This window comes from Arachis ipaensis, chromosome B6 (genome assembly GCF_059453495.1).
Source record: "Arachis ipaensis isolate K30076 ecotype BB chromosome B6, ASM5945349v1, whole genome shotgun sequence".
Taxonomy (NCBI): Eukaryota; Viridiplantae; Streptophyta; class Magnoliopsida; order Fabales; family Fabaceae; genus Arachis; species Arachis ipaensis.
Window position 1 is genome coordinate 299,362 of NC_142441.1, and position 26,734 is coordinate 326,095.

The window sequence follows — 26,734 nt, forward strand, 5'->3', positions numbered from 1 at the left end:
AAAAGTCTAGGGGCAGCAATTTTATCAAATTCTGACCAGCATGTAACCATAAAAAAAGAGTGAGTCATTGGATGAAATCTCACATTAATCTCACACCATTAAAAGCCTCATTGATGACTATTTGATGGCTATAAATCCCAAAAGTTACTGGCCCCTAGCATTCTTCATTTTTTAAAAGAAGAAATCTGTCTTTCTGAAAAAAATATAGAGATAAATTTGTAAGTTTATATTTTTAAAATTAGTGACAGATTTTTCTTCTTTTCAACTCCTTCTACTTTCGCTTATGATAAAAATAGATTTTTACTTGCTTCTCAAAAATTGTAAAAAATTATTTATTTTATGCTTTAATTTTTGAAAAAAATAACAATTAACTAGCTCAAAATATAAAATAAATATTTATTTTTATTAGTTCTTGTGTCAAAAAACACAAAGAAACCAGTATATGATCTGCATTTATTTTCTTTAATTGGTTTACACGTACAAATGTGAAAAGCACAATTTTCTCCATTACTTTTAAGAGTAACAGCTAAAATTTCTAGAACACCAATATTAAAATACCTGAAATTCTTCCTATATAAATGAGAATAATCGAGCCTTTAAATTAAATATTGTATGCCGGCGTGAGGCGTTCACACAGACTTTATTATTAAATGAGAGCATAGAAAAGAAAGTTAATTATTTAGAGATGTTAATTAAGAGCATAGTTATGATTAATATAGATGACTATTTTGGCAGTATAGAAGAGACTATGACCTCATAGGCTCTTTGAGTTGGATGACCAGCGTCCCAGAAAACATATGCTGCAGGATTTGGGCACGAACCAAGTGCTAACTTACATGTCTCTCCAATCTCAACCAGTCCAGTCCCACAACATCCATTTGCAACATTTAGAAACCCTAAAATTATTAATTAAGTTAATCATACATGATATATATGATGATTAAATAGCACATGATGAGAGCCACACTAACCTGAACTAAAAGGATTTTGTATGATATTAAGCAGAGCAGCATAGATATCAATGAATTGAAAAGCAGAACCAGAAAGTGTGCCTTGCAAAGAATTAACAGCCGATGCTAATTGATCATTGAATAATTGAGCTTCTCTGTTAACAGTATCAGAACACAATCTTAAAGGTCCTCCTGCTACAGTTCTACCTCCCGGCAAGCACCCCAATGGCAATGTACTCAGAACCCACACTTTTCTTGCTCCGGCATCGTATAGTTGCTTCGTCATATATAACGGTAAGCATGCATGTTGGAATTGGTGACGAATTAATTACAGTATGAAAAAGTTTAGGGGTCAGCAACTTTGTTAAATTCTGGTCAGCATGTAACCAACAAAAAAAAGTAAGTCATTGGATGAAATCTCACACCATTAAAACCATCATTGATGGCTATTTGATGGCTACAAATCACAAAAGTTGCTGGCCCTAGCATTTCTCTTAAATTATAGTAACGAATTATTACCTTGAGAAAATCCGAGGCCCAGCCAACTAATTGAGAAGCGTATAAAGGGAAAGGTATGGTGCTTCTGAGTGGTGAAGAATAAGTGAGTGCAATATCATTGTTTCCTGATGAAAGCAGATACAAGCTGTTTGATATGATGTACTTCGCTCTTTCTTCTCCCATAAATGCTCTCAGCCTTCCTATGCACTCTTGGAAATTTTTCATTTGTGTCGATAGTGATAAAGCACCCTGCTAATCATTTTTGTATTTTATTATTGAACAAGCTAAAATTAAAATTAAACAAACATTGAATGTATGTATGTTCTTTTACCTGTGTTTGAGCGGTGAGATCATCATTTCCTGTTCCACCTGAGGCAAAGCTTACACCCGTGGAAAGATCTTCATTCCGCAAATTTGGATCAAGATATGCAGGTAACGTGCCTTTGATTCCAAGATCTCCCGCTAAATATGTAACGCGCATCACGTTCCAATTATTTTATTTTTTCAGAAAATTAAAGAATAAAGATTAGTATATATCTACAATAATATTAACCTATAATAAAGGTAGTTGAATGTATTACCTATAAGATCTGATGGGACTTTCCCATCACAGAATCTTCCTGTTGGTTTTCCTCCAATAAAATCTCTTCCGTACGGAGGAAAATTAGACTTGGTTAAAGTTGCAAGGTGGTTGTTATTTCCGGTATCAAGAATCGAATCTCCAAATGCAAATAATGCTGGATACTGTCCACCATTTGTTGCTGCTACTAATGCAAACATGGTGCCCAAGAAAACCAAAGCAACAACACTCACCATTTTCTCACAGTCACAGAATAACTTATTATACATGCACTTTTTCTTTTTCTTCAAGATTCTCTCGCAACTTATTGGTCAGTCAGAGAATCAGAGACTGGTGTCCATAAATATCATGCGGCCACGTATATCCAACTGTGTTGACCATTAATGCATAACACCTTTTTCCATTAATACTACAAACATATATATATATATATATACGATTGTACCTGTATGCGTATGTATGGTCTATGCTATGTGTTGTGAGTATATATAATGCTAGTTTGTGTATGTTTAATTAGCTGTTTTTGCGAATCTTTTTATATAAAGTAAAAGTCTTTTCAAAACTCAATAGTACGCTAACCCGATTACAGGCTTAATAATAAATAGTAAAAGTTTCAAGTGAACAAGTTGGTGACACTTGATTTTTAGTATGATCATGAATTACTGGAGATTGGGATATATATTATAAAGAATTCGATAATATTATTAATATTAATTAGTTTTTTTTACAGCATTATTTATATTTTGAGTTGACTAATGCATATATTTTGCAAAGAGAATTTGAAAATAAACGGTTTGGACCAAAATTTTCAACTAATTTAAATATATATTTATTTGAAAATATTATATTAAATTTTTTTATTCTAGTTGTTTATCAAAAAAGTTTGTTCTTTAATTAAATGCTTTTGCCAATACTAAATGTATTGTTGCGTGATTCGGTAAAATTTTTATTTTTATATATCTTACTAAAATTGGTTTTTTGAATATAACTTTTTAAAAAATGATAACATTTTAAATTTTTGGTAAATCAACACAAAAATAACTATAAACATAAATTGAAACTTAAAATATAAAGTATATTTATAAAGTACATTTGAAACTTAAAATGAATTTAATAAACATAAATAACTAAAAGCACAAGACCACAAGCAGATAATTTTTTTATTTATCAAATATAAAGTATATTTATACTTTTGATTTACCAAGCACCCCCTAATTATATTGCTTAAGCACCACTCCAATAAATTATACTAAACACGCACTATATTATTTTATTTTTTTCTTTAGGAAAAAAAATAAATCTTAGATCTTTATGAAGGAAGAAGAATTAATTTATTTTCCTTTTATTTCTCAACTCAGATATTCCTGTCTATAAATTAAATGTTTTACTATTAAATTGTTTTGAGAATGAATACAAAAAAAAAATTGTTTTGAGTATCAGGTGTTCTGTGTTTTTCCTTTCTTTCGTTATGTTACTTTACCAATATTATTGTAAGCGTATTTATTATTTGATTATTCTATTATAACATTATTTTGTTGTTTGTGACTCTATTACAACATCTTTGATTATTTAACTGATTGATTATTTAATTAGAAAAAATATAAGTAATATATATAACTAATAATTTGTAGCTATTTTTTAATGTATATAAAATATTTTTATTAAAAAATTATATCAAAAAAGTTTAGGTGGTTATCAAAAGACGGTTCAACCAGAGAATTATTATTATTATTATTATTATTATTATTTAACACGAATCAACAAATAAAAAATTAAAATCTTTTTCCTTGTACGACCTGTCTCAATACTTACGTAAAACCTTGGTATACGCTAAGTATAAATTATATGTATATTGTTCATCTCTCATCATTAATTAAATTAACTATTCTTTTATTGCTTTTAGTCAAGTCAAGATAATTGATTTAAGTATTATTTTTTTAAAAATGATATTTATTTATTTATTTTATTTTGTATTTGATCAACACTAAGTAATTCTCTAACAATTTTTTCCTAGAATTGTTAGCTCTATAGCATTTTCCAAAGTCGTAATATACAAAAAAAAAAAAAAAAACAAAGTATTATGATATATAACATACCAAATAAATTCTGAAATTTATAAAATTTTATTAGATGGATATATATAGTAGTACAGTGCTTGTTGTATGAAAAAATATCATATCGTAATGAAACAAATTTATTATTTGTAAAGGAAGGGTAATTTTTTTTTTTTTTTTTTTTTTTGGTGACTTAAAGGAAGGGTAATTAATAATAGGTGGAAGCATTATAATTATTAAGTTTGGGTTTGGATGATAATATAGAAGCCACGACGCGTTCGTAAGCTGCTTGAGATGGATGGGCAGCATCCCAGAAAACATAAGATGCAGGATTTGGACACGAAGGAACTAGCATATTACATGTCTCTGCCACCTCATATGTTCCAGTCCCACAACATCCATTTGCAGCGTTTACAAACCCTGAAGCAACAGGATTCTGTATGATATTAAGAAATGGAGTGAAGACATCAATGAATCGAAGGGAAGAGCCAGGGAGGGTGGACTGCAAAGACTGAAGAGATGATGCTAATTGGGCATTGAAGATGCGTGCTTCTCCATTGGCGGCCTCAGCACAAACCCTTAAGGGTCCTCCCGCTGTGGTTCTCCCAGCAGGTAAACACCCCAATGGCAATGTGCTTAGAGCCCACACTTTTCTTGCTCCAAGTTGATATAGGCCCTGCAGAAAAGCGTTGTTCCACCCAATTAATTGATTCGTGTAAAGAGGGAATGGCATGGCAATCTTCAAGGTATTAAAAGTGAAGGCAACGTCGTTGTTTCCGGCAGAGATAAGAAAGAGGGCATTTGAAATTATGGAATTGGCTCCTGCTTCTCCAACAACTGATTTCAGCCTTCCAATGTAGGCTCTGAAATTTTCTAGCTGGGCCGACATGGTCAAGACTCCTCCCTGTGCTCGGGCCGTCGCATCATCAAGCCCACTTCCCGCAGAAGCAAAGCACACGCCGGTTACAAGGTCTTCGTTGCTCAAGGATGGGTCAAGATATGCTGGTAATATGTCCTTGATTCCCAAAGCCCCAGCTTCGTACAACACAAGTTCTATTTTGTTAATTTTATTTTATGGTTGGAAAAGCTAGGAATGTTCATGGATCGCATCGTATCCGCAGATCCGCGGTAAATATCCGCATCCGATTCGAAAATTGCGGATATGACCTGATCCGCAAATTGATCGGATCGGATCGCGGATATCTGCTCTACATTCGCGTATCGGATCTGCAGATCCGCACAATAATAATTAAAAATAAATAAATATATATGTTTTGTATTATATTTACTTGTTTGTATATTTTAGTTAATAATTATTATTCATATATTGTATTATTTTATTTTTGTTATTTAGAAAGAGTTTGATTAAAAATATTTTAGGAATAAATAAGTTTAAAAGTATAAAAGAAATATTTTTATTGAATTTTTTTACATAGAAATATGATTAAAAAGAGAAGGTTTAATTATGCGGATCTATCCGATATCGGATCGGATCGGATCGGATCGGATCGGATCTGGCACTAAGCAACGCGAATATCATATTCGGATCAAATTTTCGGCCATATCTGATCCGATCACGGACACCCCTAACAAAAGTAAGGGAATTATGATCATCTCAATTTTTTTTAATTGTTTAGTCAAATATAATCTCTTGTTGTCCATGCTTTAAGTGAAATTTACAAAAATATGTAAAATAAATATTAAATGAAAGGAGATCACACTTATCAAAACAATTAAAAGATAAAATATTGCATGTTAGATAAATAAAATAGGCAAATATTAAAATTGAATAAAAAAATAAATTAAAATTAAAAATTAAAAGAAATAAATTGAAATTAAATAAAAAATCACTTAATTTATTATCTAATTTTTTGAAGTGAGTTGTTCAATCTTATCCATATTATAGTTTGGATAATTAACTTGTAATCAAACAAAATCACCTACCTTTCTCCTATTCAATTTCTCCTATAACAGGAAAGAAATTCACTCAATCTCATTTATTCGCATTATATAATTTTATCATAAAATAAAAAAAAATATTTTCACTTCTTTTATTTTTGTTTGATATTTACAATAATTTAAAAGATATTTATACATGTTATATTAAATTAAAAATAAAAAAATTAAATTTATTAACATAAAACTCAATCTACCAATAATTAAATAAACAAAATTAAATATATAAAATTAAATTAATATTTTAATACTTAAAGATATAAATTAATAATTATTTATTTTTTAAATTGGTCATTAAAAAATTTTTTTAATCAAATTCATCCTTTAAAAATTTTAAATTAGTCATATTAGTCATTCCATCACTTTGTTTGTTGATAGAGCCAAAATTTACTAATGTAATACGTTAACTAACGTTCTAACACACACATAAAAATTTTAATAGACCATCAACATAATAATTTTATGAAATTAGATTAAATCAAAACTTAATTTTGAGGAGAACTTAAGACATTGAAATTTCTCAATTTTATGAAATTAATCATGTTAATACTTAATAGTCAATTAAAATTTTTAAGTATGTGTTGGAGTGTCATTCAATATATCACATTAGTAAATTTTAATACCATAAATAAATAAAATAATAAAAAACTAATATAACTAATTTAAAATTTTTAAAAGACAGATTTAATTAAAAAATATTTCAAAAATTAATTTAAAAAATGAATAATATTTCAAAGATTAATTTAATCCTTTAGAGTAAAGTATAATATTCCGGAAAACAATTGATATACGTATATATGGAGGAAAGAATCATTAGATAGTTAACATTATATTTATATATACCTATGATATCTGATAAGACTCTGCCGTTACCGAATCTTCCGGTTGGTCTTCCTCCATTAAAATCCCTACCGTACGGAGGGAAATTACTCTTAGTTACTGTTGCAAGGAGGTTGTTATTTCCGGTATCAAGGATTGAGTCTCCAAATGCAAATAATGCCGGATATTGTCCGACACCTTCTGCTCTCATTGCAACTTTGCTTCCCAATAATACCAAAACAATAAACCTCACCACTCTCTCACGCAACATCTCATACATTTTCACTCTCACCCTTCTTCTTTCTCCTTCAGCAATTAACTTAATTATATTAATTATTCCAAATATATTTACATATATATACACACGTTAGAAGTATAAGAGAGAGCACTAAATATATTTACATATATATATATATATATAAAATGGCGAAGAGAGTGATAACTGATGGGAATAGATCCTCTCCAATTAGAAAAAAATTGAATGGTATCCGGTGTTCAATCTAACTATTTATTATATTCTCTTTTTTATTTATTTTTGGTCCTACTCATAAAATCAAAGGTGATAGATCACACTGTATTCTATCAATTGTTAAAAAAACTGGAAATGATCCTTTTTCGATAACTGATAACTACTAATGATTAGTGTTTGACCTGCGAATCAAAAAGCAACATGTGGCAGTTTCTCTTAACCTTGGAACTTGGAAGAAATCAATAGAAGCGCTGTGAAAGATTGGTAATAAGCTATGACCCAAAATCTGTTTTTTCTTCTGGGCCTTGAATGGGATGTGTAAAGTAAAACCCATGGGCAACGTGAGATCGGTTTTAGAGAAATGAAAAAAGGAAAAAAGGAGACAAGAACGCTTTTGTTTCCCTCAAGTCCTGTAAAAATTAGATATTGATTTTGATTCATTAGGACGAAAAAAAAAAAAAAAGATAGCAGCTTCTAGGGATGTACAAGATCCGGTCCGACTCGAAGATCCGGACCGGATTCGATGACTTCGGAGCTAATTTGACCTGACTTCGTTATGGCCCGGTTAGACCTGAGGTTTCAATAGATAGCCCCGGTTATTTATTAAATTGGGTTCGGACCAAGTCTCGGGTCACCCGGCCCCGGCCCGTTGGACCCGTGTAGTTGTTTGCTATTTAATATTTTGTTGTTATTAGTTGGTATGACACTATAAATTATTATTACTATGTTAATCTTGTGTTGGTTGTTAACTTTGTTTTAATTGTCTTTTGAACTTTGAATGTTTAATGTGTAATTGATATAATTATTATTATGAAACTTTAAATTATTATTATTAAATTCTAAATTATTATTATGCGAATGTTGCATTGTTATGGAATATTTATTTTTCAAAATTTAGAGGTTCAAAAGATGTAGAATCTAATTTTTTGTGATGTCCTGATAAAGTTGATCAAAACCCAGGCTTCACCCGGTCTAGACCCGACTTAAGTGTGGTCCAAAAGTAACACGATTTCATCGGGTCTAGGGTTGGATAAGAGTCTCATAAATAGACCCGGTCATTATTTAGGATCAGGTTGGGGTCACGGCGAACCCGGCTTCACCCGACTCCATGTGCACCCCTAGCAGCTTCTTAGTAATTCTTTCACTTAGAATATGATACAAGCAAATAATGTTAGATTAAATAAATTCCAAAAATATATACAATCTTAGATTAAGGATATTTTAATGTATCATAATCTATTTTTAATTTACTCTACTATAATTTTTATTGATAAAGATATAATGTAAAATAAAATTTTACTAATTAAGGTATAGCTTAAAGTACTCGAAGTACAAAATTAAATTATAATGAAAAAATATGTAGACTACATTATACTACACTAAATTACAAAAATAAGTATAAAGTATATACAAGAAATTACAAATTAAATTATGATAAATTTAAATATTTAAATTTAATTAAAATTCTTGAGTATGCTGTAAAAGAAAAAAAAATTAAAGATAAATATTACTTAAAGGAGAGGAGTAAAAAATTATCTTTAATAAAAGAGAACCACACTAAGATTAAGTGAATCCTTAGTGATTTACGTCCCGATCCAAAAGAAAAAAAAAAAAAAAAAAAAGAAAAGACTGATATAATTACAGATGTTTTATATATCTTATTTGGAAATTAAATAATTATACTGACCTGACGTATTTTGACGTAAGGTATTTTGGTGTCAATCTATATATTATAGAATAATATAATTTTTTTTATTGGATATAGAGTAATATAAGATTGACAAATTTTACTATATATAATTAATTTTTAAATGTTAATAAATCTAATTATTTAATACGTATTATTTGTGTAAATATATTAATTACATGTTAATAAATGTAGATCGACACTAAAATATTTCATGTCAGCATTCTTGCCTCTAAACTTTATGCTCATAAATAGTAAAACGAAAGATTATATATAAAATTCATAAAAATATAGGAAAGAATCGTGATAATTTAAAAAATATATATATATAATAAATATTAAAATTATTAACAAATTTTAATATAATTAATTATTAAACATTAATTTTTGTATGATTGATTATATAATATTTAAAAAAAAAAAAGATAAAAGAGATATATATCCAAACTTGCATCAAAATGTGCTACGTTAAAATGTTTGGCGATAGAATGTATTCCGTTATAAAATCAGAATTATTGAATTATTGATTATTAAATCACTGAAATGTAATAAAGAATCATAATAATAATAATAATAACTAAAAAGATATAAAATGAAATATTAGAATGAAAAATGCTACGGCCGTTAAAATTTATTGTTTTTGAATATCACTTAATTATTAATTTAATTTTTTAGTTTAATAATTTAACAACATACTTTTAAATATTGATAATTAATTGATAGTTAAAAATAATAAATTCTGATGATCTAGCATTCTTTATATCTATCAAAATTTATTATTTTTTACTATCACTTATATTGTTTGAAGAAAAAATAGAAGAAAAAAAAAAGAAAAAAAAGAAAATGAAAAGAAAAATGATTATTTTTTATTGTTTTGTTGAGAAGAGAAATTAGAGAGAAATGAAAAGGAATAGAAAAAAATTAGTAGGACTCACCAATTTTTTTTCTCCAATGTTGGAAAATGTTGGAAAAAAAAAGGGAGAGAAAACTAATTTTTTCTCTATACTTTTAATATTACCTCTTTACTTTTTTCAATATATTTTATAACACAAGGATAATATTTCTTTCTTCTTATTTTTTTCTCTATCCAAGCACATCTACAAAAAATAAAAATTTACTCAATTTCTTTTCTTTCTATTTCCTTTCTTCCAAGTTCCAACCAAATATAGCCTTAGCTATCAATTCAATTCATTTAGTATAGTTCTTTTAGTCTAGTAATCCAATAATATACTTTATCTCATACATTTAAACATTGATAGCTAACTAATTGACAAAAATAATAAATTTTAATAATCCTCTAAAATTTTTCTTAATTTATATATTATTGATTACATAATACTTTTCTTAAAAATGATTAAAAAGAAAAACATATGCAAATTGACACTAAAATGTATCACGTTATCATGCTTGGGACTAAAATGTATTTCATCATTGTAGAATAATATAAAAAAAAATCATAATAATAATTATTAAAAAATATAAAATAAAATATTAAAATTATTAATAAATTTTAACATAATATAAATTTATGTATAATTAATTACATAATATTTTGTTAAGAAATGGTCTATGAGAACATTATTTATAAAAATAGGTTTATTGGGTGTGTAGCATTGCTTAACAAATTTTTAAAGTGAATATTTAATTAAAAACCAAAACAATATTCAAAGTTTAAGCTTTTATATGTTTCGACCTTGATAATAAATAAGGTTACCGTAATCGTGATTAGGCATGGCAGTATGCAATTTTATGTTGATATGATAACTTAACTCAATAATTAAAGGAGTCAACAATCAATGAATCATCAATTTATTATGCCTAGCTACAACGGCTGAAGATGTAACAATGACATTATATTGTTCTTGTTTAATTAGATGATAAAAATTAGGTGAAAACTCGGGTGCAGTCGACTTCACGTGAAGTTGATACCTGAGAGCCATTAAATAATTTGACTGATTTGACTAAATTTTCATCTAACGGCTCTCGGGTATCAACTTCACGTAAAGTTGACTTCACGTGAGTATTTACCTAAAAATTATATAAGTTGGCATGATGAGGAAATAAAGAAAATGTAATGTAACGGAGGGTCATCCAAACAATTGATTGAGATACTTGTGAAGGACTTGAGTTATTAATATTCTGTATACTCCTTCTGTGGGATGATAACTATCCCAGAAAACATATTCTTGAGGATTAGGGCAAGTTGCATCCAGAGGGTTGCATAGTACTGCAACCTCTAGATTCCCTGTCCCACAGCAACCTCTGTCCACAACTTTATAGCCTGCAATTGCTGAATGTGTGAATAAATAAATAAATAATAATGTAAATAGACGAGAGAGTGGAGATTAATTACCGTAATTTTGGTAGTTGAGAATGATATCAAGCAGAGGGTTGTAAACATCAATGTAGACAATGCGGCTATTGGGGGAATTGCGATTAAGGGAATCGAGCTCCTTCGATAATTTCGAATTGAACAACTTGGCTGCGTCGTTGTACTTTTCTGCGCACTCTCTTACTATCCCTCCAGCCAGTGTTCTCTGTGACGGAACGCATCCAATTGGTGGGGCACTCAGCACTGCTATTCTTCGGGCCCCGACTTTGTATAGTTCCTTTCATTTTATTCAAATATAATCAATTAATATGCATGCATGGTATGGTACATACTATAAGCTCATTTTTTTTGATACGAGAAGCATGTGTGTGTTATGCGTTGTTGAGGTAGATGTGAGACAGCTTTTTCTGAAACAAGGGATTAAGAAATCGAACTTCTTTGTAAAAAAAATTAAGCTTACTAATCGAACAGTCCGATAAGATAAGTGTAAAAGAGAAAATTTAAATTTTGGCAAACGTAATCGGACCCTCCGATTTGTGTTTAAAACGTTAAAAAAAATTTGAAATACACAAATTGAAAAGTCCAATTTATGTACCCAAATTTTTTTAAGTTTTAAAACACTCCCAAAAATGGACGGTCCAATTTTTGTTCCTGAGACCACAGTTGCGTAAAGCGCGCTTATACAATCTATAACTGCGTCGTATACCATTCTCCCAACCACGTCTAAATTAAAAAGTGATATACTATATACATATGAATTTGATATTTCATTTTCATTTTAATTGTCTACCTTGACGAAATTTGAGGCGGAGTTCAACATAAGGTCAGTGTAAGCAGGAATATCGTACTGTAGTTGTCTGGCGTGAGCAACAAAGTATGTGTTTGCAATGTCATCACTGCCAGCCACCACAACGTAGAGGCTGTTGCTTATGATGAACTTTGCTCTCTCCTCTCCAACAATGCCTTTCACTTTCCCTATGTATTCCCTGAACATGTCTAGTTGGTCCGACATTGGAATTACTGACTGATGATCCAACAACCAACCAACCAAGTTAATTAGAAACAAAATGTATTTAATTTTCTACTTTGGACAACAATAGTGCGTGTCTTTACCGCTATTTTGGGTGTCAAAGGATCATATCCTGAGGCACCGGAGGCAAAACACACACCGCTCAGGAGATCACTGGGTTTCAGATTCGGATCCCTGTAAGCTGGCAAAAATTTCTTCACTCCTAATTCTTCAACTGAAATTCAACCAAACTCATTCAAATATAGTCCACGCCAATTCCAAATAAATATTATAATCACATTTCTTTTTCCTAAACAGAGTAATCAAACCTCAGATATTCATTATCTAGTAATCATTTTACGAGCAATTAGATTTCTTTAAATTCGTTAATTTCAGTGGTATAGATTTCTTTAAACTTTAAACCATAATTAATTTCCTCAAGGGTATAGCTAGCTGTATATAAAAAGTATACTTTTTAACGTAAATTATAAATTAAATTTGAAGTTTGTTTAATTTGATCTTGTCATTTTAATTACTTTACGTGTAAAACACTAAAACTAGATCAAGTGTCATTGTTCCCCCTTTAAGATTAGGGATTGGGATTTACTAACATTTAACAATTCAAGTTTAGTTAGGTAACTAATGACTTTTTTGAATAATATGAACAACCACTAATCAAATAAAAACATACTATATCTCTAAATTACCTACCTAAATCTTAATATTAGAATAACCATCCGCACATCTAGTGAAGTGAACATCCGATACATTTACTATTCACATTGTTTAATATTTTTATTGTCTACTTATACTTTTTTAAAACAAAACAAAAATATTATTTGTACACTAAAATCAACTATTAAAATCAATAATTATGTATTTATATATAAACATATGTGTTGTTTAACTCAATTTTAATATGTATTTTATATTTTAATATTATTTTATATTAGTGATTAATTTTGATGGCTGATTTTAGTATATAGTATGATTGAAGTGAAAATTAGAAGAGAACAAATGCAAAATGAATAATAAATAGGTTCATTTTAAGGTAAGTTTTGCGACTCCTTTTGAGAGAAAAAAAACTGTAGATTCCATATTTAGCACCTTATATTTTCCGAGCTAAAAAGCAAAATTTTGTGAATTAAAGACAAAAAGTGCTGAAAATAGCAAAGACAGAAATGATGTAGAGAGAATACAGACCTAATAGGTCAGATGGAACCTTTCCATTGCAAAAGCGACCGGTTGGGATGCCACCCTGAAAATCTTTGCCATAAGGAGGGAAGTTGCACTTTACGAGTGTTTTTATGTCGTTGTTGTTTCCAGTGTCCATGATTGAGTCTCCGAATGCTATCACTGCTGGAACTGAAACATTTCCTGGCAGCTTCACCACACCTTTCGTTCTGTTGCACGCGCTCAATAGTAACATCATGTGAACCGTTAATAATGTTGTTATCTTACTACTATTTCTTCTAGGGAAACCCATTTCTATTCCTATTATGATGATGTATGTTTCAGGAACGAGTTTTTCTTCCCAAGGTTATATTAATATATGTCTCAGGTGGTGTATGTTTCTCTAGCTAGTAATGTAAACACATATAATATAATAATATATGAAAGGTTCAATTTTATCTTATGAATTTATGATGTTGATCCATCTGCCTAAGCCACGTTATTATAGAGTGTATATATATATTCATTTATTGCATCTGTAACTGTAAGGATTATCTGGATATCCAACGATCAATTACAAAGGCACTTGTATATTATGTACTGCCGGTTTGTCAAGTACATTTTACTATACATCTTATAAGAGAAATGTAAAATTACTAAAAGAGATTTATATACAGATAAAATATTTTTATTTTGTAATAAAGTTTGTTTCTTCAATTCATTATTATTCACAGAAAATTTTACAAAGTAATGGGATACACAATGCTTTTTCATTTGGTATATATATATATATATATACAGCTTAAATATTACTTATAATATCAGTAATATAAGTATGAAATAACATTATTTAATTACTAGCTACTCTAACTGTTTATTTAGATTAAAAGATGAATATATATTAATGAAAACGACTATATTATGTGTACCAAAATCAGCTATCAAAGTCAGTCAGTAGTATAAAATACATATTAAAATATAAATATATACTAAAAATAAATTAAATCACACATATATTTATACACAAGTAAATTAGTGGTTGATTTTAGTGACTAATTTATTGTACAAATAAGATTTTTGTAATGAAAAATGTGAATAAATCATCAAAATTTTTTTTTGTTTATCACTTAGTCATCAACTCAATTTATTTAGTCTAGTTACTTTAATTTAATAATCTAATAACATATTTTATTCTATATTTTTAAATCTTGATGGTTTGATAGCACTTTAGCATTTTTTATATTAATACAAAAATATTATTTATACACCAAAATTAATTACCAATGTATTTGTGTATAAATATATATATATAATTTAATTTATTTTTAATATGTATTTATATTTTAACATGTATTTTATACTAATAATTAATTTTAATAGCTGATTTTGATTTACATCTAGTACAATTCATGTTAGGAAAAGTATGATGTAGATAAGGTTGGGATGGGAGCTTTAAAAAATGGGGATATATTGATATAGTGGGTATGTTGGAGCCTGGAGGAGTAAATTAGTATGATGATGTTAGGTCGGGGATCTCAAATGGGTAATGAATATGATTGTACGGTTTGTCTTACACAATCTGCCCCCTACTTAAATTATATCTCTCACGTCCTTTGGGCCAACCTGTGTATGAATTCAGTGTGATATAAATGTTATTATTGTGCCTACTTACAAAAAAGGAGGCTACAGATACAGTCTAGCTATCTCATTAAGCCACGCATGCATCTTAACTGTTGGGAAAAAAAACATGGCTGTTGATGTTAATTTCAAAACTGCATTGTTTAGTCGGTGTCTCAAGCTGGAAATCAAATGGCGTTCAATGTTATTTTTGAGACAGTAATCATAACAATTCGAGCATTCACCTAATGTTATTTATTCCGATCCAAAGACTTCCCTTAGCTACTCCATTTTTCATTATTTCCCTTTTAAATCGTATATATAATATATTATATGCTTCTTTGCATCATTGCATCTCTGTGCATGTACGTATGCAATCATTTATTAGTATTATTGTTCTGCTTTCAACAAACCATATTCATTCACTCTTGGAAATTAGAAGCAAGGGAAAAGGGAGAATAAATTAAATACTGAGAGGTTGGTGCGTAATATATGTACATATTCTCGTGAAGAAAAATATTATATTAATTGAAACAGCATGAAAGTGGGTGAGCTACCTCCTTCACACGTGTCAAATCCAGATTCGAATGATTAAAAGATTACTAATCACTTTCTAATTCTTTTAATGGAAGCCTTTCATATTAACTACTTTAACAAGTGTCAATCTTTTCCTCTTTAATTTCCAAAAAAAAAAAGGTTCACTTGTTAACAAAATCCTATCAAATTTATACAAATATTTTAGTTTTTTTTTTTCCCAAAAAGTAAAAACCGCAATAATCACATTATCCTAACTTGTATTTTGCCTGGCAAACCCTTCTGAAACATTATTAAAAGTTTCAATTTTTTGTTTAGCTAATTTTTTGTTTGACAAATGTAGAAGTGATTTTATAGTCAAAACCATATTTATTAGAAGTAACAATTTTTCACTGACAGGTTTTTAGTCATTTAGACTAAATATCTATTTTTCTTTTTACTTATTTTAGTAATTTTTTATTTAAAAGTAATTTTAATTAGTGTAATCTAAATAATATTTATTTTACTATAATCTATTTTGATATAAAAATGATTAAATATAAATCACTTCAATATAAACTTATTTTTTATCAAAATTAAGTTTATAAAATTAATTTTATGCAAATTCCTGTTTACAAACTATAATCCAAACACACAGTTAACATAGTATATGTAGCAGTTGCGTGTGGGGGCAGGGTGGGACAATTATTATTCGTTAGTAATGATTTATTTGAAGAATAAAGTAGTGACACGGGGACCTCGCCAGCTGGGGAAGTGAAGAAACCTTCCTTCCACAGCGCAGCGTTGAATCAATCAACCATTCTCCTAAGTCTTAACTCTGAAGAGCCTATGTACTAATACTCCATAAGATGTTGAGTTTATTTTAGCGTGTGATCCATTGAACTTGATATACTTCATGATTTAATTTCCATTGATTGAGCCATTGAACGAAATTTGATGGCATTTAAAGAATGTTAGTACCAATTGGTAACCCTCACTCACTCCTCCTCATCAATGACACTAGAAGAGTATGCACATGCATGTATTGTTTTACTCACATTTTAAAAAGCAAAATACCAAACCAATTAAATGCATATCTATAACAGTAGGAATCAGTTTTTCTTAGTTAACATTATTAATCAATTTTTTAAAAATTCTTTTATTTACTTTAAATTCTAGATCTTAACTCATAATTTTTTATTTTAAATCTTAAATTTTAAATTCTAAAATATTTATTAGTTAAAAATTAATTCTTTATATTTTTTTCTATTTTTCTTTAAATAACAACAGCAAACTTGCTTTTGGACGGCCATAATAATTAGTTGAATAGATTTGGATTATCTAAAATGAAAAGCTTTTTGTAAAAGAATTAAAAAAAAGTTAATCAATCATACTTGGATTAATAACTATACTAGTGTAATTAGCTGTACTATGCATGTGATAAAATTGAAATTATAATTTTAAGTTGTTTTGTTAAAATTAATTTGAATTATAATAATTTTATTAATAAAAAAATAATGAGTTATGCATCGTTTGTTTTTTCTTAATTTAGTGTTAATTGTATTAACTCTAAAATAGTTATTAACCGATTTTAGTAATCTACTTTCTTCAATAAATTAGACATATATACATATACTGAATGTGACTATAAATAATATAGTAATACCTAAATCCATCAACAAATTGTTATATGTGTAAGAACATATCAAAATCAGCTAAAAATAAATAACAAATTATTAGCAGAGAATGCTAATGAAGAAAGTTCTCCAATAAACAATAAATAATTTAAACCCACTAAATAACAACTCAACACTATCCTTTGATACTTGCAAAATATATACCTGAAACAATACTATATCAATGTTAGTACACAAAATTATAAAATTAATGTAATTATAAAATTGTTTATCAGGAGAATAAAATAATACAAATTTTTATGATAATTCTAATATTCTCAAGCTATAAATGTACCATAAGAATGCATTACCCATTAGCACTTAGAATTTGTCAATTTTTTAAATTGATAGTAATAAATTTTAATTTTAAATTTAATTAAGAGATTTCGTTATTACCTTTTCATTATAAGTTCTCAAAAATTTTTCGATATACCACATTCATCGTGCAGTTGTCTTCCAAGTGTCCGTGATCTTGCAACAACACTCGCAGACCATCTTTACTCGTTACTCTTGCCTTTATTTTCCAAACTTTTTCATTACATAATCTATCATAGGTAATACTGTTGATAGAATCGTAGCCGTAGGCCACCATACCTATAATAAACCGAAAAAAAACAATGTCTAAAGTACAAATTTTCTAGATGATAAATAATTGTTACAATTCACTATTACTCCTTATATATATATATAATATAATATAATATAATATAATATAATATTGTTACTCTATAGGAAGCAGATATAAATTGTTACGTTCTTTTTTATTATATTATACAACTTAAAATTATAGTATCATGTTATTATTAATTATAAATACTTGCTACAATTATATCAAATTTAATTATGACTCTAAATAAATAAAATAGATAACAATTAATATTATTTTTTTCTTTTTTATATTCCATATTTACTGTAAATATAAAAAGTAAAATAACTAATGAATAAAAATATGAGTAAAAAATAAAACATAATAATTAAAATTCAATTTGCTAACTAATTAATCTTGTATCTATATTATTATTATTATTATTATTATTATTATTATTATTATTATTATTATTATTATTAAAGCAGAAGATAAAGAACTATATAATTATAGCATGAATTATTGTAAATACAATTATCTACTAATAATAAAATTGTGGATAGAATTAATTATTGTAGATACAACTATCTACTAATAAAATTATTGCACATGAATGAGAATTAGAACTATATCAATTAATATAATTTGAATGAATAAAAATATTGAAGATTGATAATTAGTTTAATAATGCATTGAATATTAATTTAATATAATTATAATAAAGATATTTTCTTAAAATAATATAATTATACATTATTCATGAGCTAATTGTAATATAATTAGAATAAATTCATTTGAAAGGAAAAAAAATTCATGTGTAATCTTCCTAAATTAAAATAGTTTCTTTATTTATGTATACTTATATATTAATTTTATTAAATAATTTTAAATATTTCCTTATTTATATATACGTATATATTAATTATACATAAGAATATTTAAATCACATATATTAAATATTTTTTTGTTATAATTATTTATATATATATATATATATATATTAATTATTCCACAATGCGTGGAATAAGCTTTTATGTTTGATATCCATATATAGCCTCCAATCCTAACTCTATTCATACGCAAACTGTATACAATTTTTTTAATAGAAAAATTTTTAATTTTTCGTTTTATTTTCTTTCACGTACATTTTCTTTTTCCTTTAAATAGTGATATTTTTTTCTTTTTTGTTTTAAGTACACTTTTATTAAGAATTGTATTACTAATCTAAAATACAAAAAGAGAAAAAAAGGTGATACATATATCCAAGGAAAAAAATAAACTTAAATATCAGAAAAAAGAAATCTTATATTAAAACATTTAAAAATAACATATCCAATAAAAATAGTCGTAATATATAAATTGAGGCAACAATTTAAATTTAAATTAATGTAAAACGAATTTAATCAAATACCAATATTAGAACTAAATTACTTAAATAATATTTAATCTATTATAGTTCTTAGACACATATAAATTAGAGTCACTCTCGTAACGACAACAAACTGAAACATCATAAGTTTGGACATTTATAATTCGTGCAAATTCAAACAATCCTCTTGTTAAATAAGCTTCATCATCTGCTATCCATGCAATACGACAAGATTTATAATTGCCACACCAAGAAACTAAACTGACCCTTAGCTTATTCCCCTCAATAGCATTGCATTGATGCAAAAAAAAAAAAGGCTGATAATTTCTGAAAAAAACTACAATATGTTATAAAATTATTTTAATAACGAACAACTTAAAATAAAAAAATTTAAATATATTACCAATAGTTGAAATTGCATATTCGACTTTGACACGAATCTAGCAAAATTGAACTTAAATAGAGGGAATTCAATCTCATTATGTGCTCCACTTCGAAGATCTCCGGGGAGACGTAGAAAGCATGGAAGGGATAGAACTTGAACTTGGCCTACAAAACTCGGTGGAAACAATTCCTCAATAAAAAATCGAGCTTCAATCCTCTCAAGAAAACTAATTTTACCCACATTTTCATTAGATTGGTCATAATATCTGAGTAACCATCCTTTGGTAAAATAGAGTTTACTACCTCTTCTTTGGACGCTTACATCCATGTAGTTAGAACCCGAATTAGTGAATACAACTCGATGAGGTATTTCATGAATGTGATGCATTGTAAACGATTGCGGCAAAAGACAATCGCACTAGAACATTAGACGAAAAGAATAAGTTGGAGTAAGAACAATCATTAAATTATCAGAAGAATAATATAATAAAATGAGTATATAAAAAATACTATACAAAATTATAAATTGTACCTTAAAAGGATCAATTTCGATGAAAAACGAAGAATACATTCTATAAAGTAGTAAAAGAAGAATAATAAATTTAAAGAAAATGAGTTGATGACTCTCAGATCTAGGCTCATCATGTACCACAAAAAAAAACTCTATATATAGACTTTATTAAAAAAATATATGTAAATTAGTTATTATTAAGATAATTTTTTATTATTTACATTAGGTATACATTATATATTTGTTTTGTTAAAATTATATGATTTTATCATATCATATCATGATTAGAATCATTATTTTTTATCATAAATAGAATAACCAGGGCCAACTTCATATTATTATCATACCATATTATTATTATTATTATTATTATTATTATTATTATTATAGATCACCGTTAAAATAACAACTTGCGCCAACTTCATATCATTATCATACCATATTATTATTATTATTATTATTATTATTATTATTATTATTATTATTATTATTAACATAAATAGATCACCGTTAAAATAACAACTTGCCATTAATAAAATTATTGGATAATGAATAAAAATTAGAATTGTATCAATATAATTAAAATGATTAAAAATATTTTCGAGTGATAATTAGTTTAATAATGTATTAAATATTAATTTTATATAATTATAATAAAGATATTTTTTTAAATTAGTATAATTATGTATTATTCATTAAATACTAATTGTAATATTGTAATATAATTATAATAAAAATATTTTTCTAAAATAAATTTATTTAGAGAAATATAAATTAGTTATTAATAACCGATACCATTATCATATAATTATCATATCATATTAATATTATTATTATTATTATTATTATTATTATTATTATTATTATTATTAAAATAATTAAAACTATTTTCGATTGATATATCATGACTACCATTCTTGTTTAGTTATGCAAGCTTGCTTAAACTAAGCTTCTGTATACTCTTCAATCAAGTTCATAAGTGCCAGTTTAGCAAAAACTGCAGGCTAACATATATTAAAAACTACCATTCTTATTTTCATTCTCCTATTGTACTAGTAGCGTAGTAGTTTCTACTTGCCAGTATTAGTTGCAAACTTGTTTATTATAGTTTGAATCTTTCTCATTCATTTTGGTATATGCATAAAAAAGGGGTCACGAGCCAACTTGATATAGATCACTACTTTCTATGATTTGTTGTCAATCTTATCTCTATAATTTTAAATTACTTGTTACAGCTTCTTGAATTCGTCATTCTAATATCCAATTGTGGAGAAGCATAAACCAAAAAAGTTTCTAAGAACGAATTCAGTTCATTCATTATGATCAGTTTATAGCATGATGTAGATACAAGGAAAAACTTTACAAGAGGGAGCAAGGCTTATAGGGTGTTGATATACCTTTGCTAGTTCTCGGAGTAACATTGTATACAGAAAATAACTGCAACAAAATAATTCAAGTAATTTGATTCAACTTCAACGTACATTGTATGTTGGTCCATTGTTTGCGGAAGATCCATGGTGCTGGGTAGACTTTGCCAGGTTAGTCCTTGTTAGGAAAAAGTTGAAATAAAATTGCATTGTTTTATGTTAACTGATGCAATCTAATTGAATACTATCCTTGATTTCAAATATTTTTATTAATTACACTATAGTAATTATTTTTATGACTATACGATATTTATTAATATTATTTTTTGATTAAATACATATAATACATAATGATATAATAAAATTAAATTAATTAGTTAGTTATTAAAATAAAAAATAGTTGTTTAATGTAAAATAAAATTAAAAAATTTGTATTATAAAAAAATATTGAAAGTTTATCTAATTATTTAATAACAATCAAATTATAATTTGTTGATTATAATTTATTGAGACTTGATTGTTATTAAGATATTAGTGAATATATGTATTTTAAATTTTAGATTTAGATTTTTTATTATTTTTTATTTTTTATTTATGTGAGAACAATTTTATAAATTTAATTAGTAAATCATCGGTTGAACCAGTGAACTAGTAAAATTATATAATATATTAATTATATAATTTTACTTGTTTAGACTAGTTTTTTTGCTTTTTTCATGGAGTTGTTTAACAATAATTGAATCATATGCAACGATGCTTAAAATTTGGGTATGAAAATAACTAGACTTTGATTTGCAAGTTGTGCAAAGATAAAATAATGATTTTTTGAACAGAGAAGGCGAAAGCAATCCATCAGTAAAAATATTGTCAAATTAATATAAAAGTGAAATAACTTGTGTTTTAGTTTTACCATTAAACTTTACCATTCTCTTTAAAAAATTGATTTTTTTCCCTTAAAAGTTGAACTTTACCATTAGCTTATTATATCACTGATCCAAAGATAATCAAGTTGTTGAAATTGTTGATTTTCAAGATCAAAATGCCTATTTAGCCTCTATTTCTTTGACACTTCAATGGATTATCAATTTTCAGTTTTCTTAGAACAGCTTCTACTTGAGTAATTACTAGAAAGAAATAACACTCTTTTACACAAAATTTGATTCTTTATTATTGTCTGCAATCAAATCTGTGATAAAATATTTTGCTTTTGTGTCATGTATTGTATACAAGAAAAAGTACCGATCAATTATTTGATGCTGTCACCTTTAATTTGAAACGATCCATTCTTATTTAAACACAAGCAAGCAAGCAAACACAAGAAATCATTTTTAATATGAAAATAGAAATAATATTTTAGTTGAATATTGACATTTGAAGTATATTTTAGTATTGTGAAAATTATTCAACACGTCTCCTACGTGTTGACCAAAATGTTGCCACGTGTTTAACACGGACCACTTGATGCTGCTAATAAGTATTGACTAAATTTTTTAGCAAGGAAGAATGGAATTATTCATTATCACTTGATTCAATTGCATTAGATTCCACTCCATTTCATTCAATTAGTTTAGTTTTGAACAAGCAGTAAAAATGATTCAATCATTAACAAAAATATATCGAATTCATTTCTGGATTCAAATGAACCTCAAATAAACTAAGAAATGAATCGAAATTACTCAAAAAAAATAAAAAACTTGGTCAATAATCCATAAGCACACTTGCATCCTACCTTAAAGCGTTCCGTTCTACAGCTTCGTGGACAGTGCGGCTCACCAGTTGAGCCATCCCATTGTATCTGACTATGTGCCATATTTCTGCTCTTGACAAGTAGTGACAACTGACAACAATGATGTCTCTCCATCTTAAAGGGTATGTTTGGTAAATGTGTTGGGAAAGAAATAAGCACGTTTGAGTTTCTTGAAAGTTTTATTTTTATGTTTGGCAACTTTTATCCTTCTGAAGGCAGAATTGAACACAAGTTTATAAGAAGTTAAAATTTGTAGCTTCTGCGTTTCACGTTCATGGTAGCTGATTATCTTAAAAAATTAGGTGGAAAATTTATTTTTTTTTTACCAATTCTACCATTCATTTTCTTCTATAAGAAGGATACCAGTAACTCTTACCTTCACAATAGTTCTTTGTAGTTCTTCCTACTTTTTCATGGTTTTTAGTTTCAATTTTTTTTCATCAAAATGGTTCAATTTGTTTCGATCACTAGCAAAATGGATATTTTAATTTTTTTTATTATTTCTAGTACTCACTTTCATATTTTAATTTTTATATTTTTTAATTATATTTTGTATTATAGAATAAATATTTTTATATTATTTGTGTAGTGTTCTGATTTCTTATGTTATGTTTTTATATGAGTTTTTTTATCATTTACTGTACTATTTTTTATATGTATATTTTGTATGAAATCTTTTTTTATTTTTGTTTGGCTTTGTTCATATGATTTTTTATTTATTTTATTATATTTCTTTTATTTACATGACAAATGTTGTTGACTTTTTTTATAGTGCTCTTATTTTTAGATATTTTATTAATTTTTATGATATTTTTATTATTTTTTATTCATATAAATTCATTTTTTTTCTATCATTTACTGTATTATATTTTTGTTGTGTATGAAATTTATTTATTTTTTATTGTATTTTTTTCATATAATATATGTTGTTAGCTTTATGAAATTTTTAATTATAAATAACAATAGAGTCATAAATAATGAAAATTTATAGTTAAAATTAATACTAAATTAAAGAGTACTTTTTTTTTTACCAAAAATAGGAGACTTGAACCCGCAACCTCTTAATTGAATATGGGGAGACTATACCATTTGAGTTATTACTCATTGGCACACAAACTTACTTTTCATTAAAATTAATTTTACAAAATTATATTTATACAAGCTCCTGTTTGCAAACTGTAATCTAAATACACACAAAGAAACTATATGTCAAACTGAAGCTATATCTCACGGAATCTTTTTATTGTTCTGTACCGTATAATTATCCAAGTGAAAAATATAAGACACACCAAATAAATAATATTTAACTAAAATAAGTAAATATATCTCACCATTATATATTAAACTTGTATGTTAATAATAAAAAGGAGACAAACATGCTTTGATCCAAAAGTACAAATAAAAAGTCCACAAATATAAAAGAAAAAGATTAAGTTAGGATAATATCCAAACAGGAGGACAAAAAAAATTAACATCTGATAATACTCTTCTACAGCTATTATCTTCCAAATTAAATATGTCAATATCATGACGCCAAACATCATCATCTGGGTGTAATCCAACCATACTATCAGTAAAATAGATCTTATTTCCCTTGCAATTGCTTGCCAATATCTGAATTGAAGAATTGAGTCCAACTATTAATACGTAATTCCCTAAATTATATATTCTTGACCATACTTTTGCATTTTTATTCAATTTATAAATATCGAATTTGATAGTCTTGTAATACTGCCACCATTCTGTATGCTTCGTAAAACGAATATGTCTTACGACCATCAATAAACTTCCATCATCACAACCAATCAAATAGCGAGCTATATTGGATAATATTGGTGTCATGCTGATAAAGAGGTGTGCCTTCGTAAAGTCTTCTCACTGGCTCTAAGTTTTTCTAGATATGAAATTCATATAATTGGTGGTCAGAGTTCACTGCATATACCTTCTCTTGAAAAAATATGACATCCACAATCCTCCTATGACTTGTTGGAAACTTGATCCATCTCCTATCATTGGCCTTGTAAAAAGCCAATCTTCCATCTCCCCCATATATGACCACGGCCATAAAATCATTGTAACGATCATTGTTAGGTGCTGAATTCGTAATAACCTTATAAACATTGTATTTCTGCATTGAAATCGTGTCCATATCTAAAGTGCCATCCGTGAACTCAAGATTAATAGTACATTTGTCACCATGTATATCAATTACATTGGGAAGAGTTGAAATTGGAAGAAGATCAAAACTAACCTTTGTAAATGGATTTAACATTCGTATGGTACCTTCATATATTAATACCATTATTATCCATCCATGACAAGATCCACGAATAAGGTTGTTTTGCAGCTCTGGCATTGTGAGATGGTAAATCTCCTTCTCTTCAAGAATACGGGTCCGTCTCTGAGTTAATTTTGAGATGGTACCTACATGTATCTTAGGTTTTTTGGAAGATCTTTCAGCAGCAACAGTAGGAATAGGTAATAACAGCCATGGAACTTTGTTGCCATTGGGGATCAGTGAAAGATTGAAGTTCCATTGCTTGCAAACCAATCGAAGTTGAAGGTATTCATCGTATGAATGGAACTGCTTTGCAATTTGGTTCAATATATCTTGATGAATGCTTGCCCATTGATCATCTCCACCCATATCTGAATCTGATGTGATTTTTTTTAGTAGGGTTAATTGAGTGTGTTACTCTCCTTTATATAACCATGCAGGATCCCGCATTAACTGGCATTGAATAGCTTTTTGTTTTTAAATTAAATTCAAATTTTTAAGTTGAATATTATATAATCTTATAAAAATATTTTAATATTTTAAATTTTAAATTCAAATTTATAAGGACAAATCTATCTATCTATTTTATTAATTCTATTAATATATAATTCTATTAATCTATCTATCTATTAATATATTAAATTCAAATTTCTAAGTTCAATATTATATAAGAATTTTTTTCATTTATAAAATAAAAAAATAATTATTTTCTTCAAAACGAGTTTTCATTTTTATTTTCTTCAAAACAAGTTTTCATAACCGCACCCCGGCAAACTCCATATATAAATTATGGAGTTCGCCGCACCCCGACGAATTCTATGATGAGTTTGGCAGACTATATATACTTGTGGGACCATTTTGGTTTGCCTCTTTCTTCTTCCATTCTCTCAAAATTTTCTTTATTACTTTTTTCTGCCTTTTCGACATCCATAAAATTTAATGTGGACAACTATCTCAGTTCCAGGTTAGTAAATAATAGTCTGTTTTTTTTTATGTTAACTTGATTTACTGTTTACATATTAGATAAAGTTGTTAAGTATAGATCGTTTATTAGTTAGAATAATAAATTTATTGTTTACATGTTAGTTAGGTAGACGTACTTTTTAGTGTTGTTATGTTAGGAATATTATTTTATGTCACCGTTTTTTAATTCAGTGGC

General features: G+C 27.2%; 4 protein-coding genes across 5 annotated transcripts; all 4 read right to left on the reverse strand.

The window, feature by feature from the left end:
- Nucleotides 1-624: 624 nt before the first annotated feature.
- Nucleotides 625-2,313, reverse strand: LOC107646231 (GDSL esterase/lipase At1g73610-like). 2 transcript variants are annotated; one of them, XM_021103614.2, is made up of 5 exons: nucleotides 2,030-2,313; nucleotides 1,780-1,910; nucleotides 1,470-1,697; nucleotides 972-1,227; nucleotides 625-896 (listed from the first exon to the last, which is right to left on the reverse strand). In XM_021103614.2, the coding sequence occupies exons 1-5, from the start codon at nucleotides 2,295-2,297 to the stop codon at nucleotides 724-726; spliced, it is 1,056 nt and encodes a 351-aa protein (XP_020959273.1). In that variant the 5' UTR covers nucleotides 2,298-2,313; the 3' UTR covers nucleotides 625-723. The 2 variants fall into 2 exon arrangements, with proteins under 2 accessions (XP_020959273.1, XP_088348146.1); XM_088492020.1 differs by having other exon boundaries at nucleotides 1,470-1,700.
- A 1,977-nt stretch (nucleotides 2,314-4,290) lies between these two features.
- Nucleotides 4,291-7,137, reverse strand: LOC107646230 (GDSL esterase/lipase At1g73610-like). The gene is made up of 2 exons (XM_016350430.3): nucleotides 6,882-7,137; nucleotides 4,291-5,117 (listed from the first exon to the last, which is right to left on the reverse strand). Exons 1-2 carry the CDS (start codon nucleotides 7,135-7,137, stop codon nucleotides 4,291-4,293), a joined length of 1,083 nt encoding a protein of 360 aa, XP_016205916.1.
- A 3,653-nt stretch (nucleotides 7,138-10,790) lies between these two features.
- On the reverse strand, nucleotides 10,791-14,015 carry LOC107647890 (GDSL esterase/lipase EXL3). The gene is made up of 5 exons (XM_016351938.3): nucleotides 13,558-14,015; nucleotides 12,459-12,589; nucleotides 12,136-12,369; nucleotides 11,367-11,622; nucleotides 10,791-11,294 (listed from the first exon to the last, which is right to left on the reverse strand). The coding sequence occupies exons 1-5, from the start codon at nucleotides 13,838-13,840 to the stop codon at nucleotides 11,101-11,103; spliced, it is 1,098 nt and encodes a 365-aa protein (XP_016207424.1). The 5' UTR covers nucleotides 13,841-14,015; the 3' UTR covers nucleotides 10,791-11,100.
- Nucleotides 14,016-25,191: 11,176 nt separating this feature from the next.
- On the reverse strand, nucleotides 25,192-25,944 carry LOC148554389 (uncharacterized). The gene has a single exon (XM_088489709.1). It carries the CDS (start codon nucleotides 25,942-25,944, stop codon nucleotides 25,192-25,194), a length of 753 nt encoding a protein of 250 aa, XP_088345835.1.
- Nucleotides 25,945-26,734: the final 790 nt, after the last annotated feature.

What these genes read in the sequence shown, in the direction of transcription:
- LOC107646231 (XM_088492020.1), bottom strand. Translation starts at nt 2,297, where the DNA reads ATGTATAATAAGTTATTCTGTGACTGTGAGAAAATGGTGAGTGTTGTT. An exon ending in ATCTCACCGCTCAAACACAG is followed by an intron (nt 1,701 to 1,779) that starts GTAAAAGAACAT and finishes AAAAATGATTAG; the next exon opens with CAGGGTGCTTTATCACTATC. An exon ending in GGGCCTCGGATTTTCTCAAG is followed by an intron (nt 1,228 to 1,469) that starts GTAATAATTCGT and finishes TATATGACGAAG; the next exon opens with CAACTATACGATGCCGGAGC.
- LOC107646230 (XM_016350430.3), bottom strand. Translation starts at nt 7,137, where the DNA reads ATGTATGAGATGTTGCGTGAGAGAGTGGTGAGGTTTATTGTTTTGGTA. An exon ending in AGTCTTATCAGATATCATAG is followed by an intron (nt 5,118 to 6,881) that starts GTATATATAAAT and finishes TGTTGTACGAAG; the next exon opens with CTGGGGCTTTGGGAATCAAG.
- LOC107647890 (XM_016351938.3), bottom strand. Translation starts at nt 13,840, where the DNA reads ATGGGTTTCCCTAGAAGAAATAGTAGTAAGATAACAACATTATTAACG. An exon ending in CTTTGACACCCAAAATAGCG is followed by an intron (nt 12,370 to 12,458) that starts GTAAAGACACGC and finishes TTGGATCATCAG; the next exon opens with TCAGTAATTCCAATGTCGGA. An exon ending in CCGCCTCAAATTTCGTCAAG is followed by an intron (nt 11,623 to 12,135) that starts GTAGACAATTAA and finishes ATAAAATGAAAG; the next exon opens with GAACTATACAAAGTCGGGGC.
- LOC148554389 (XM_088489709.1), bottom strand. Translation starts at nt 25,944, where the DNA reads ATGGGTGGAGATGATCAATGGGCAAGCATTCATCAAGATATATTGAAC.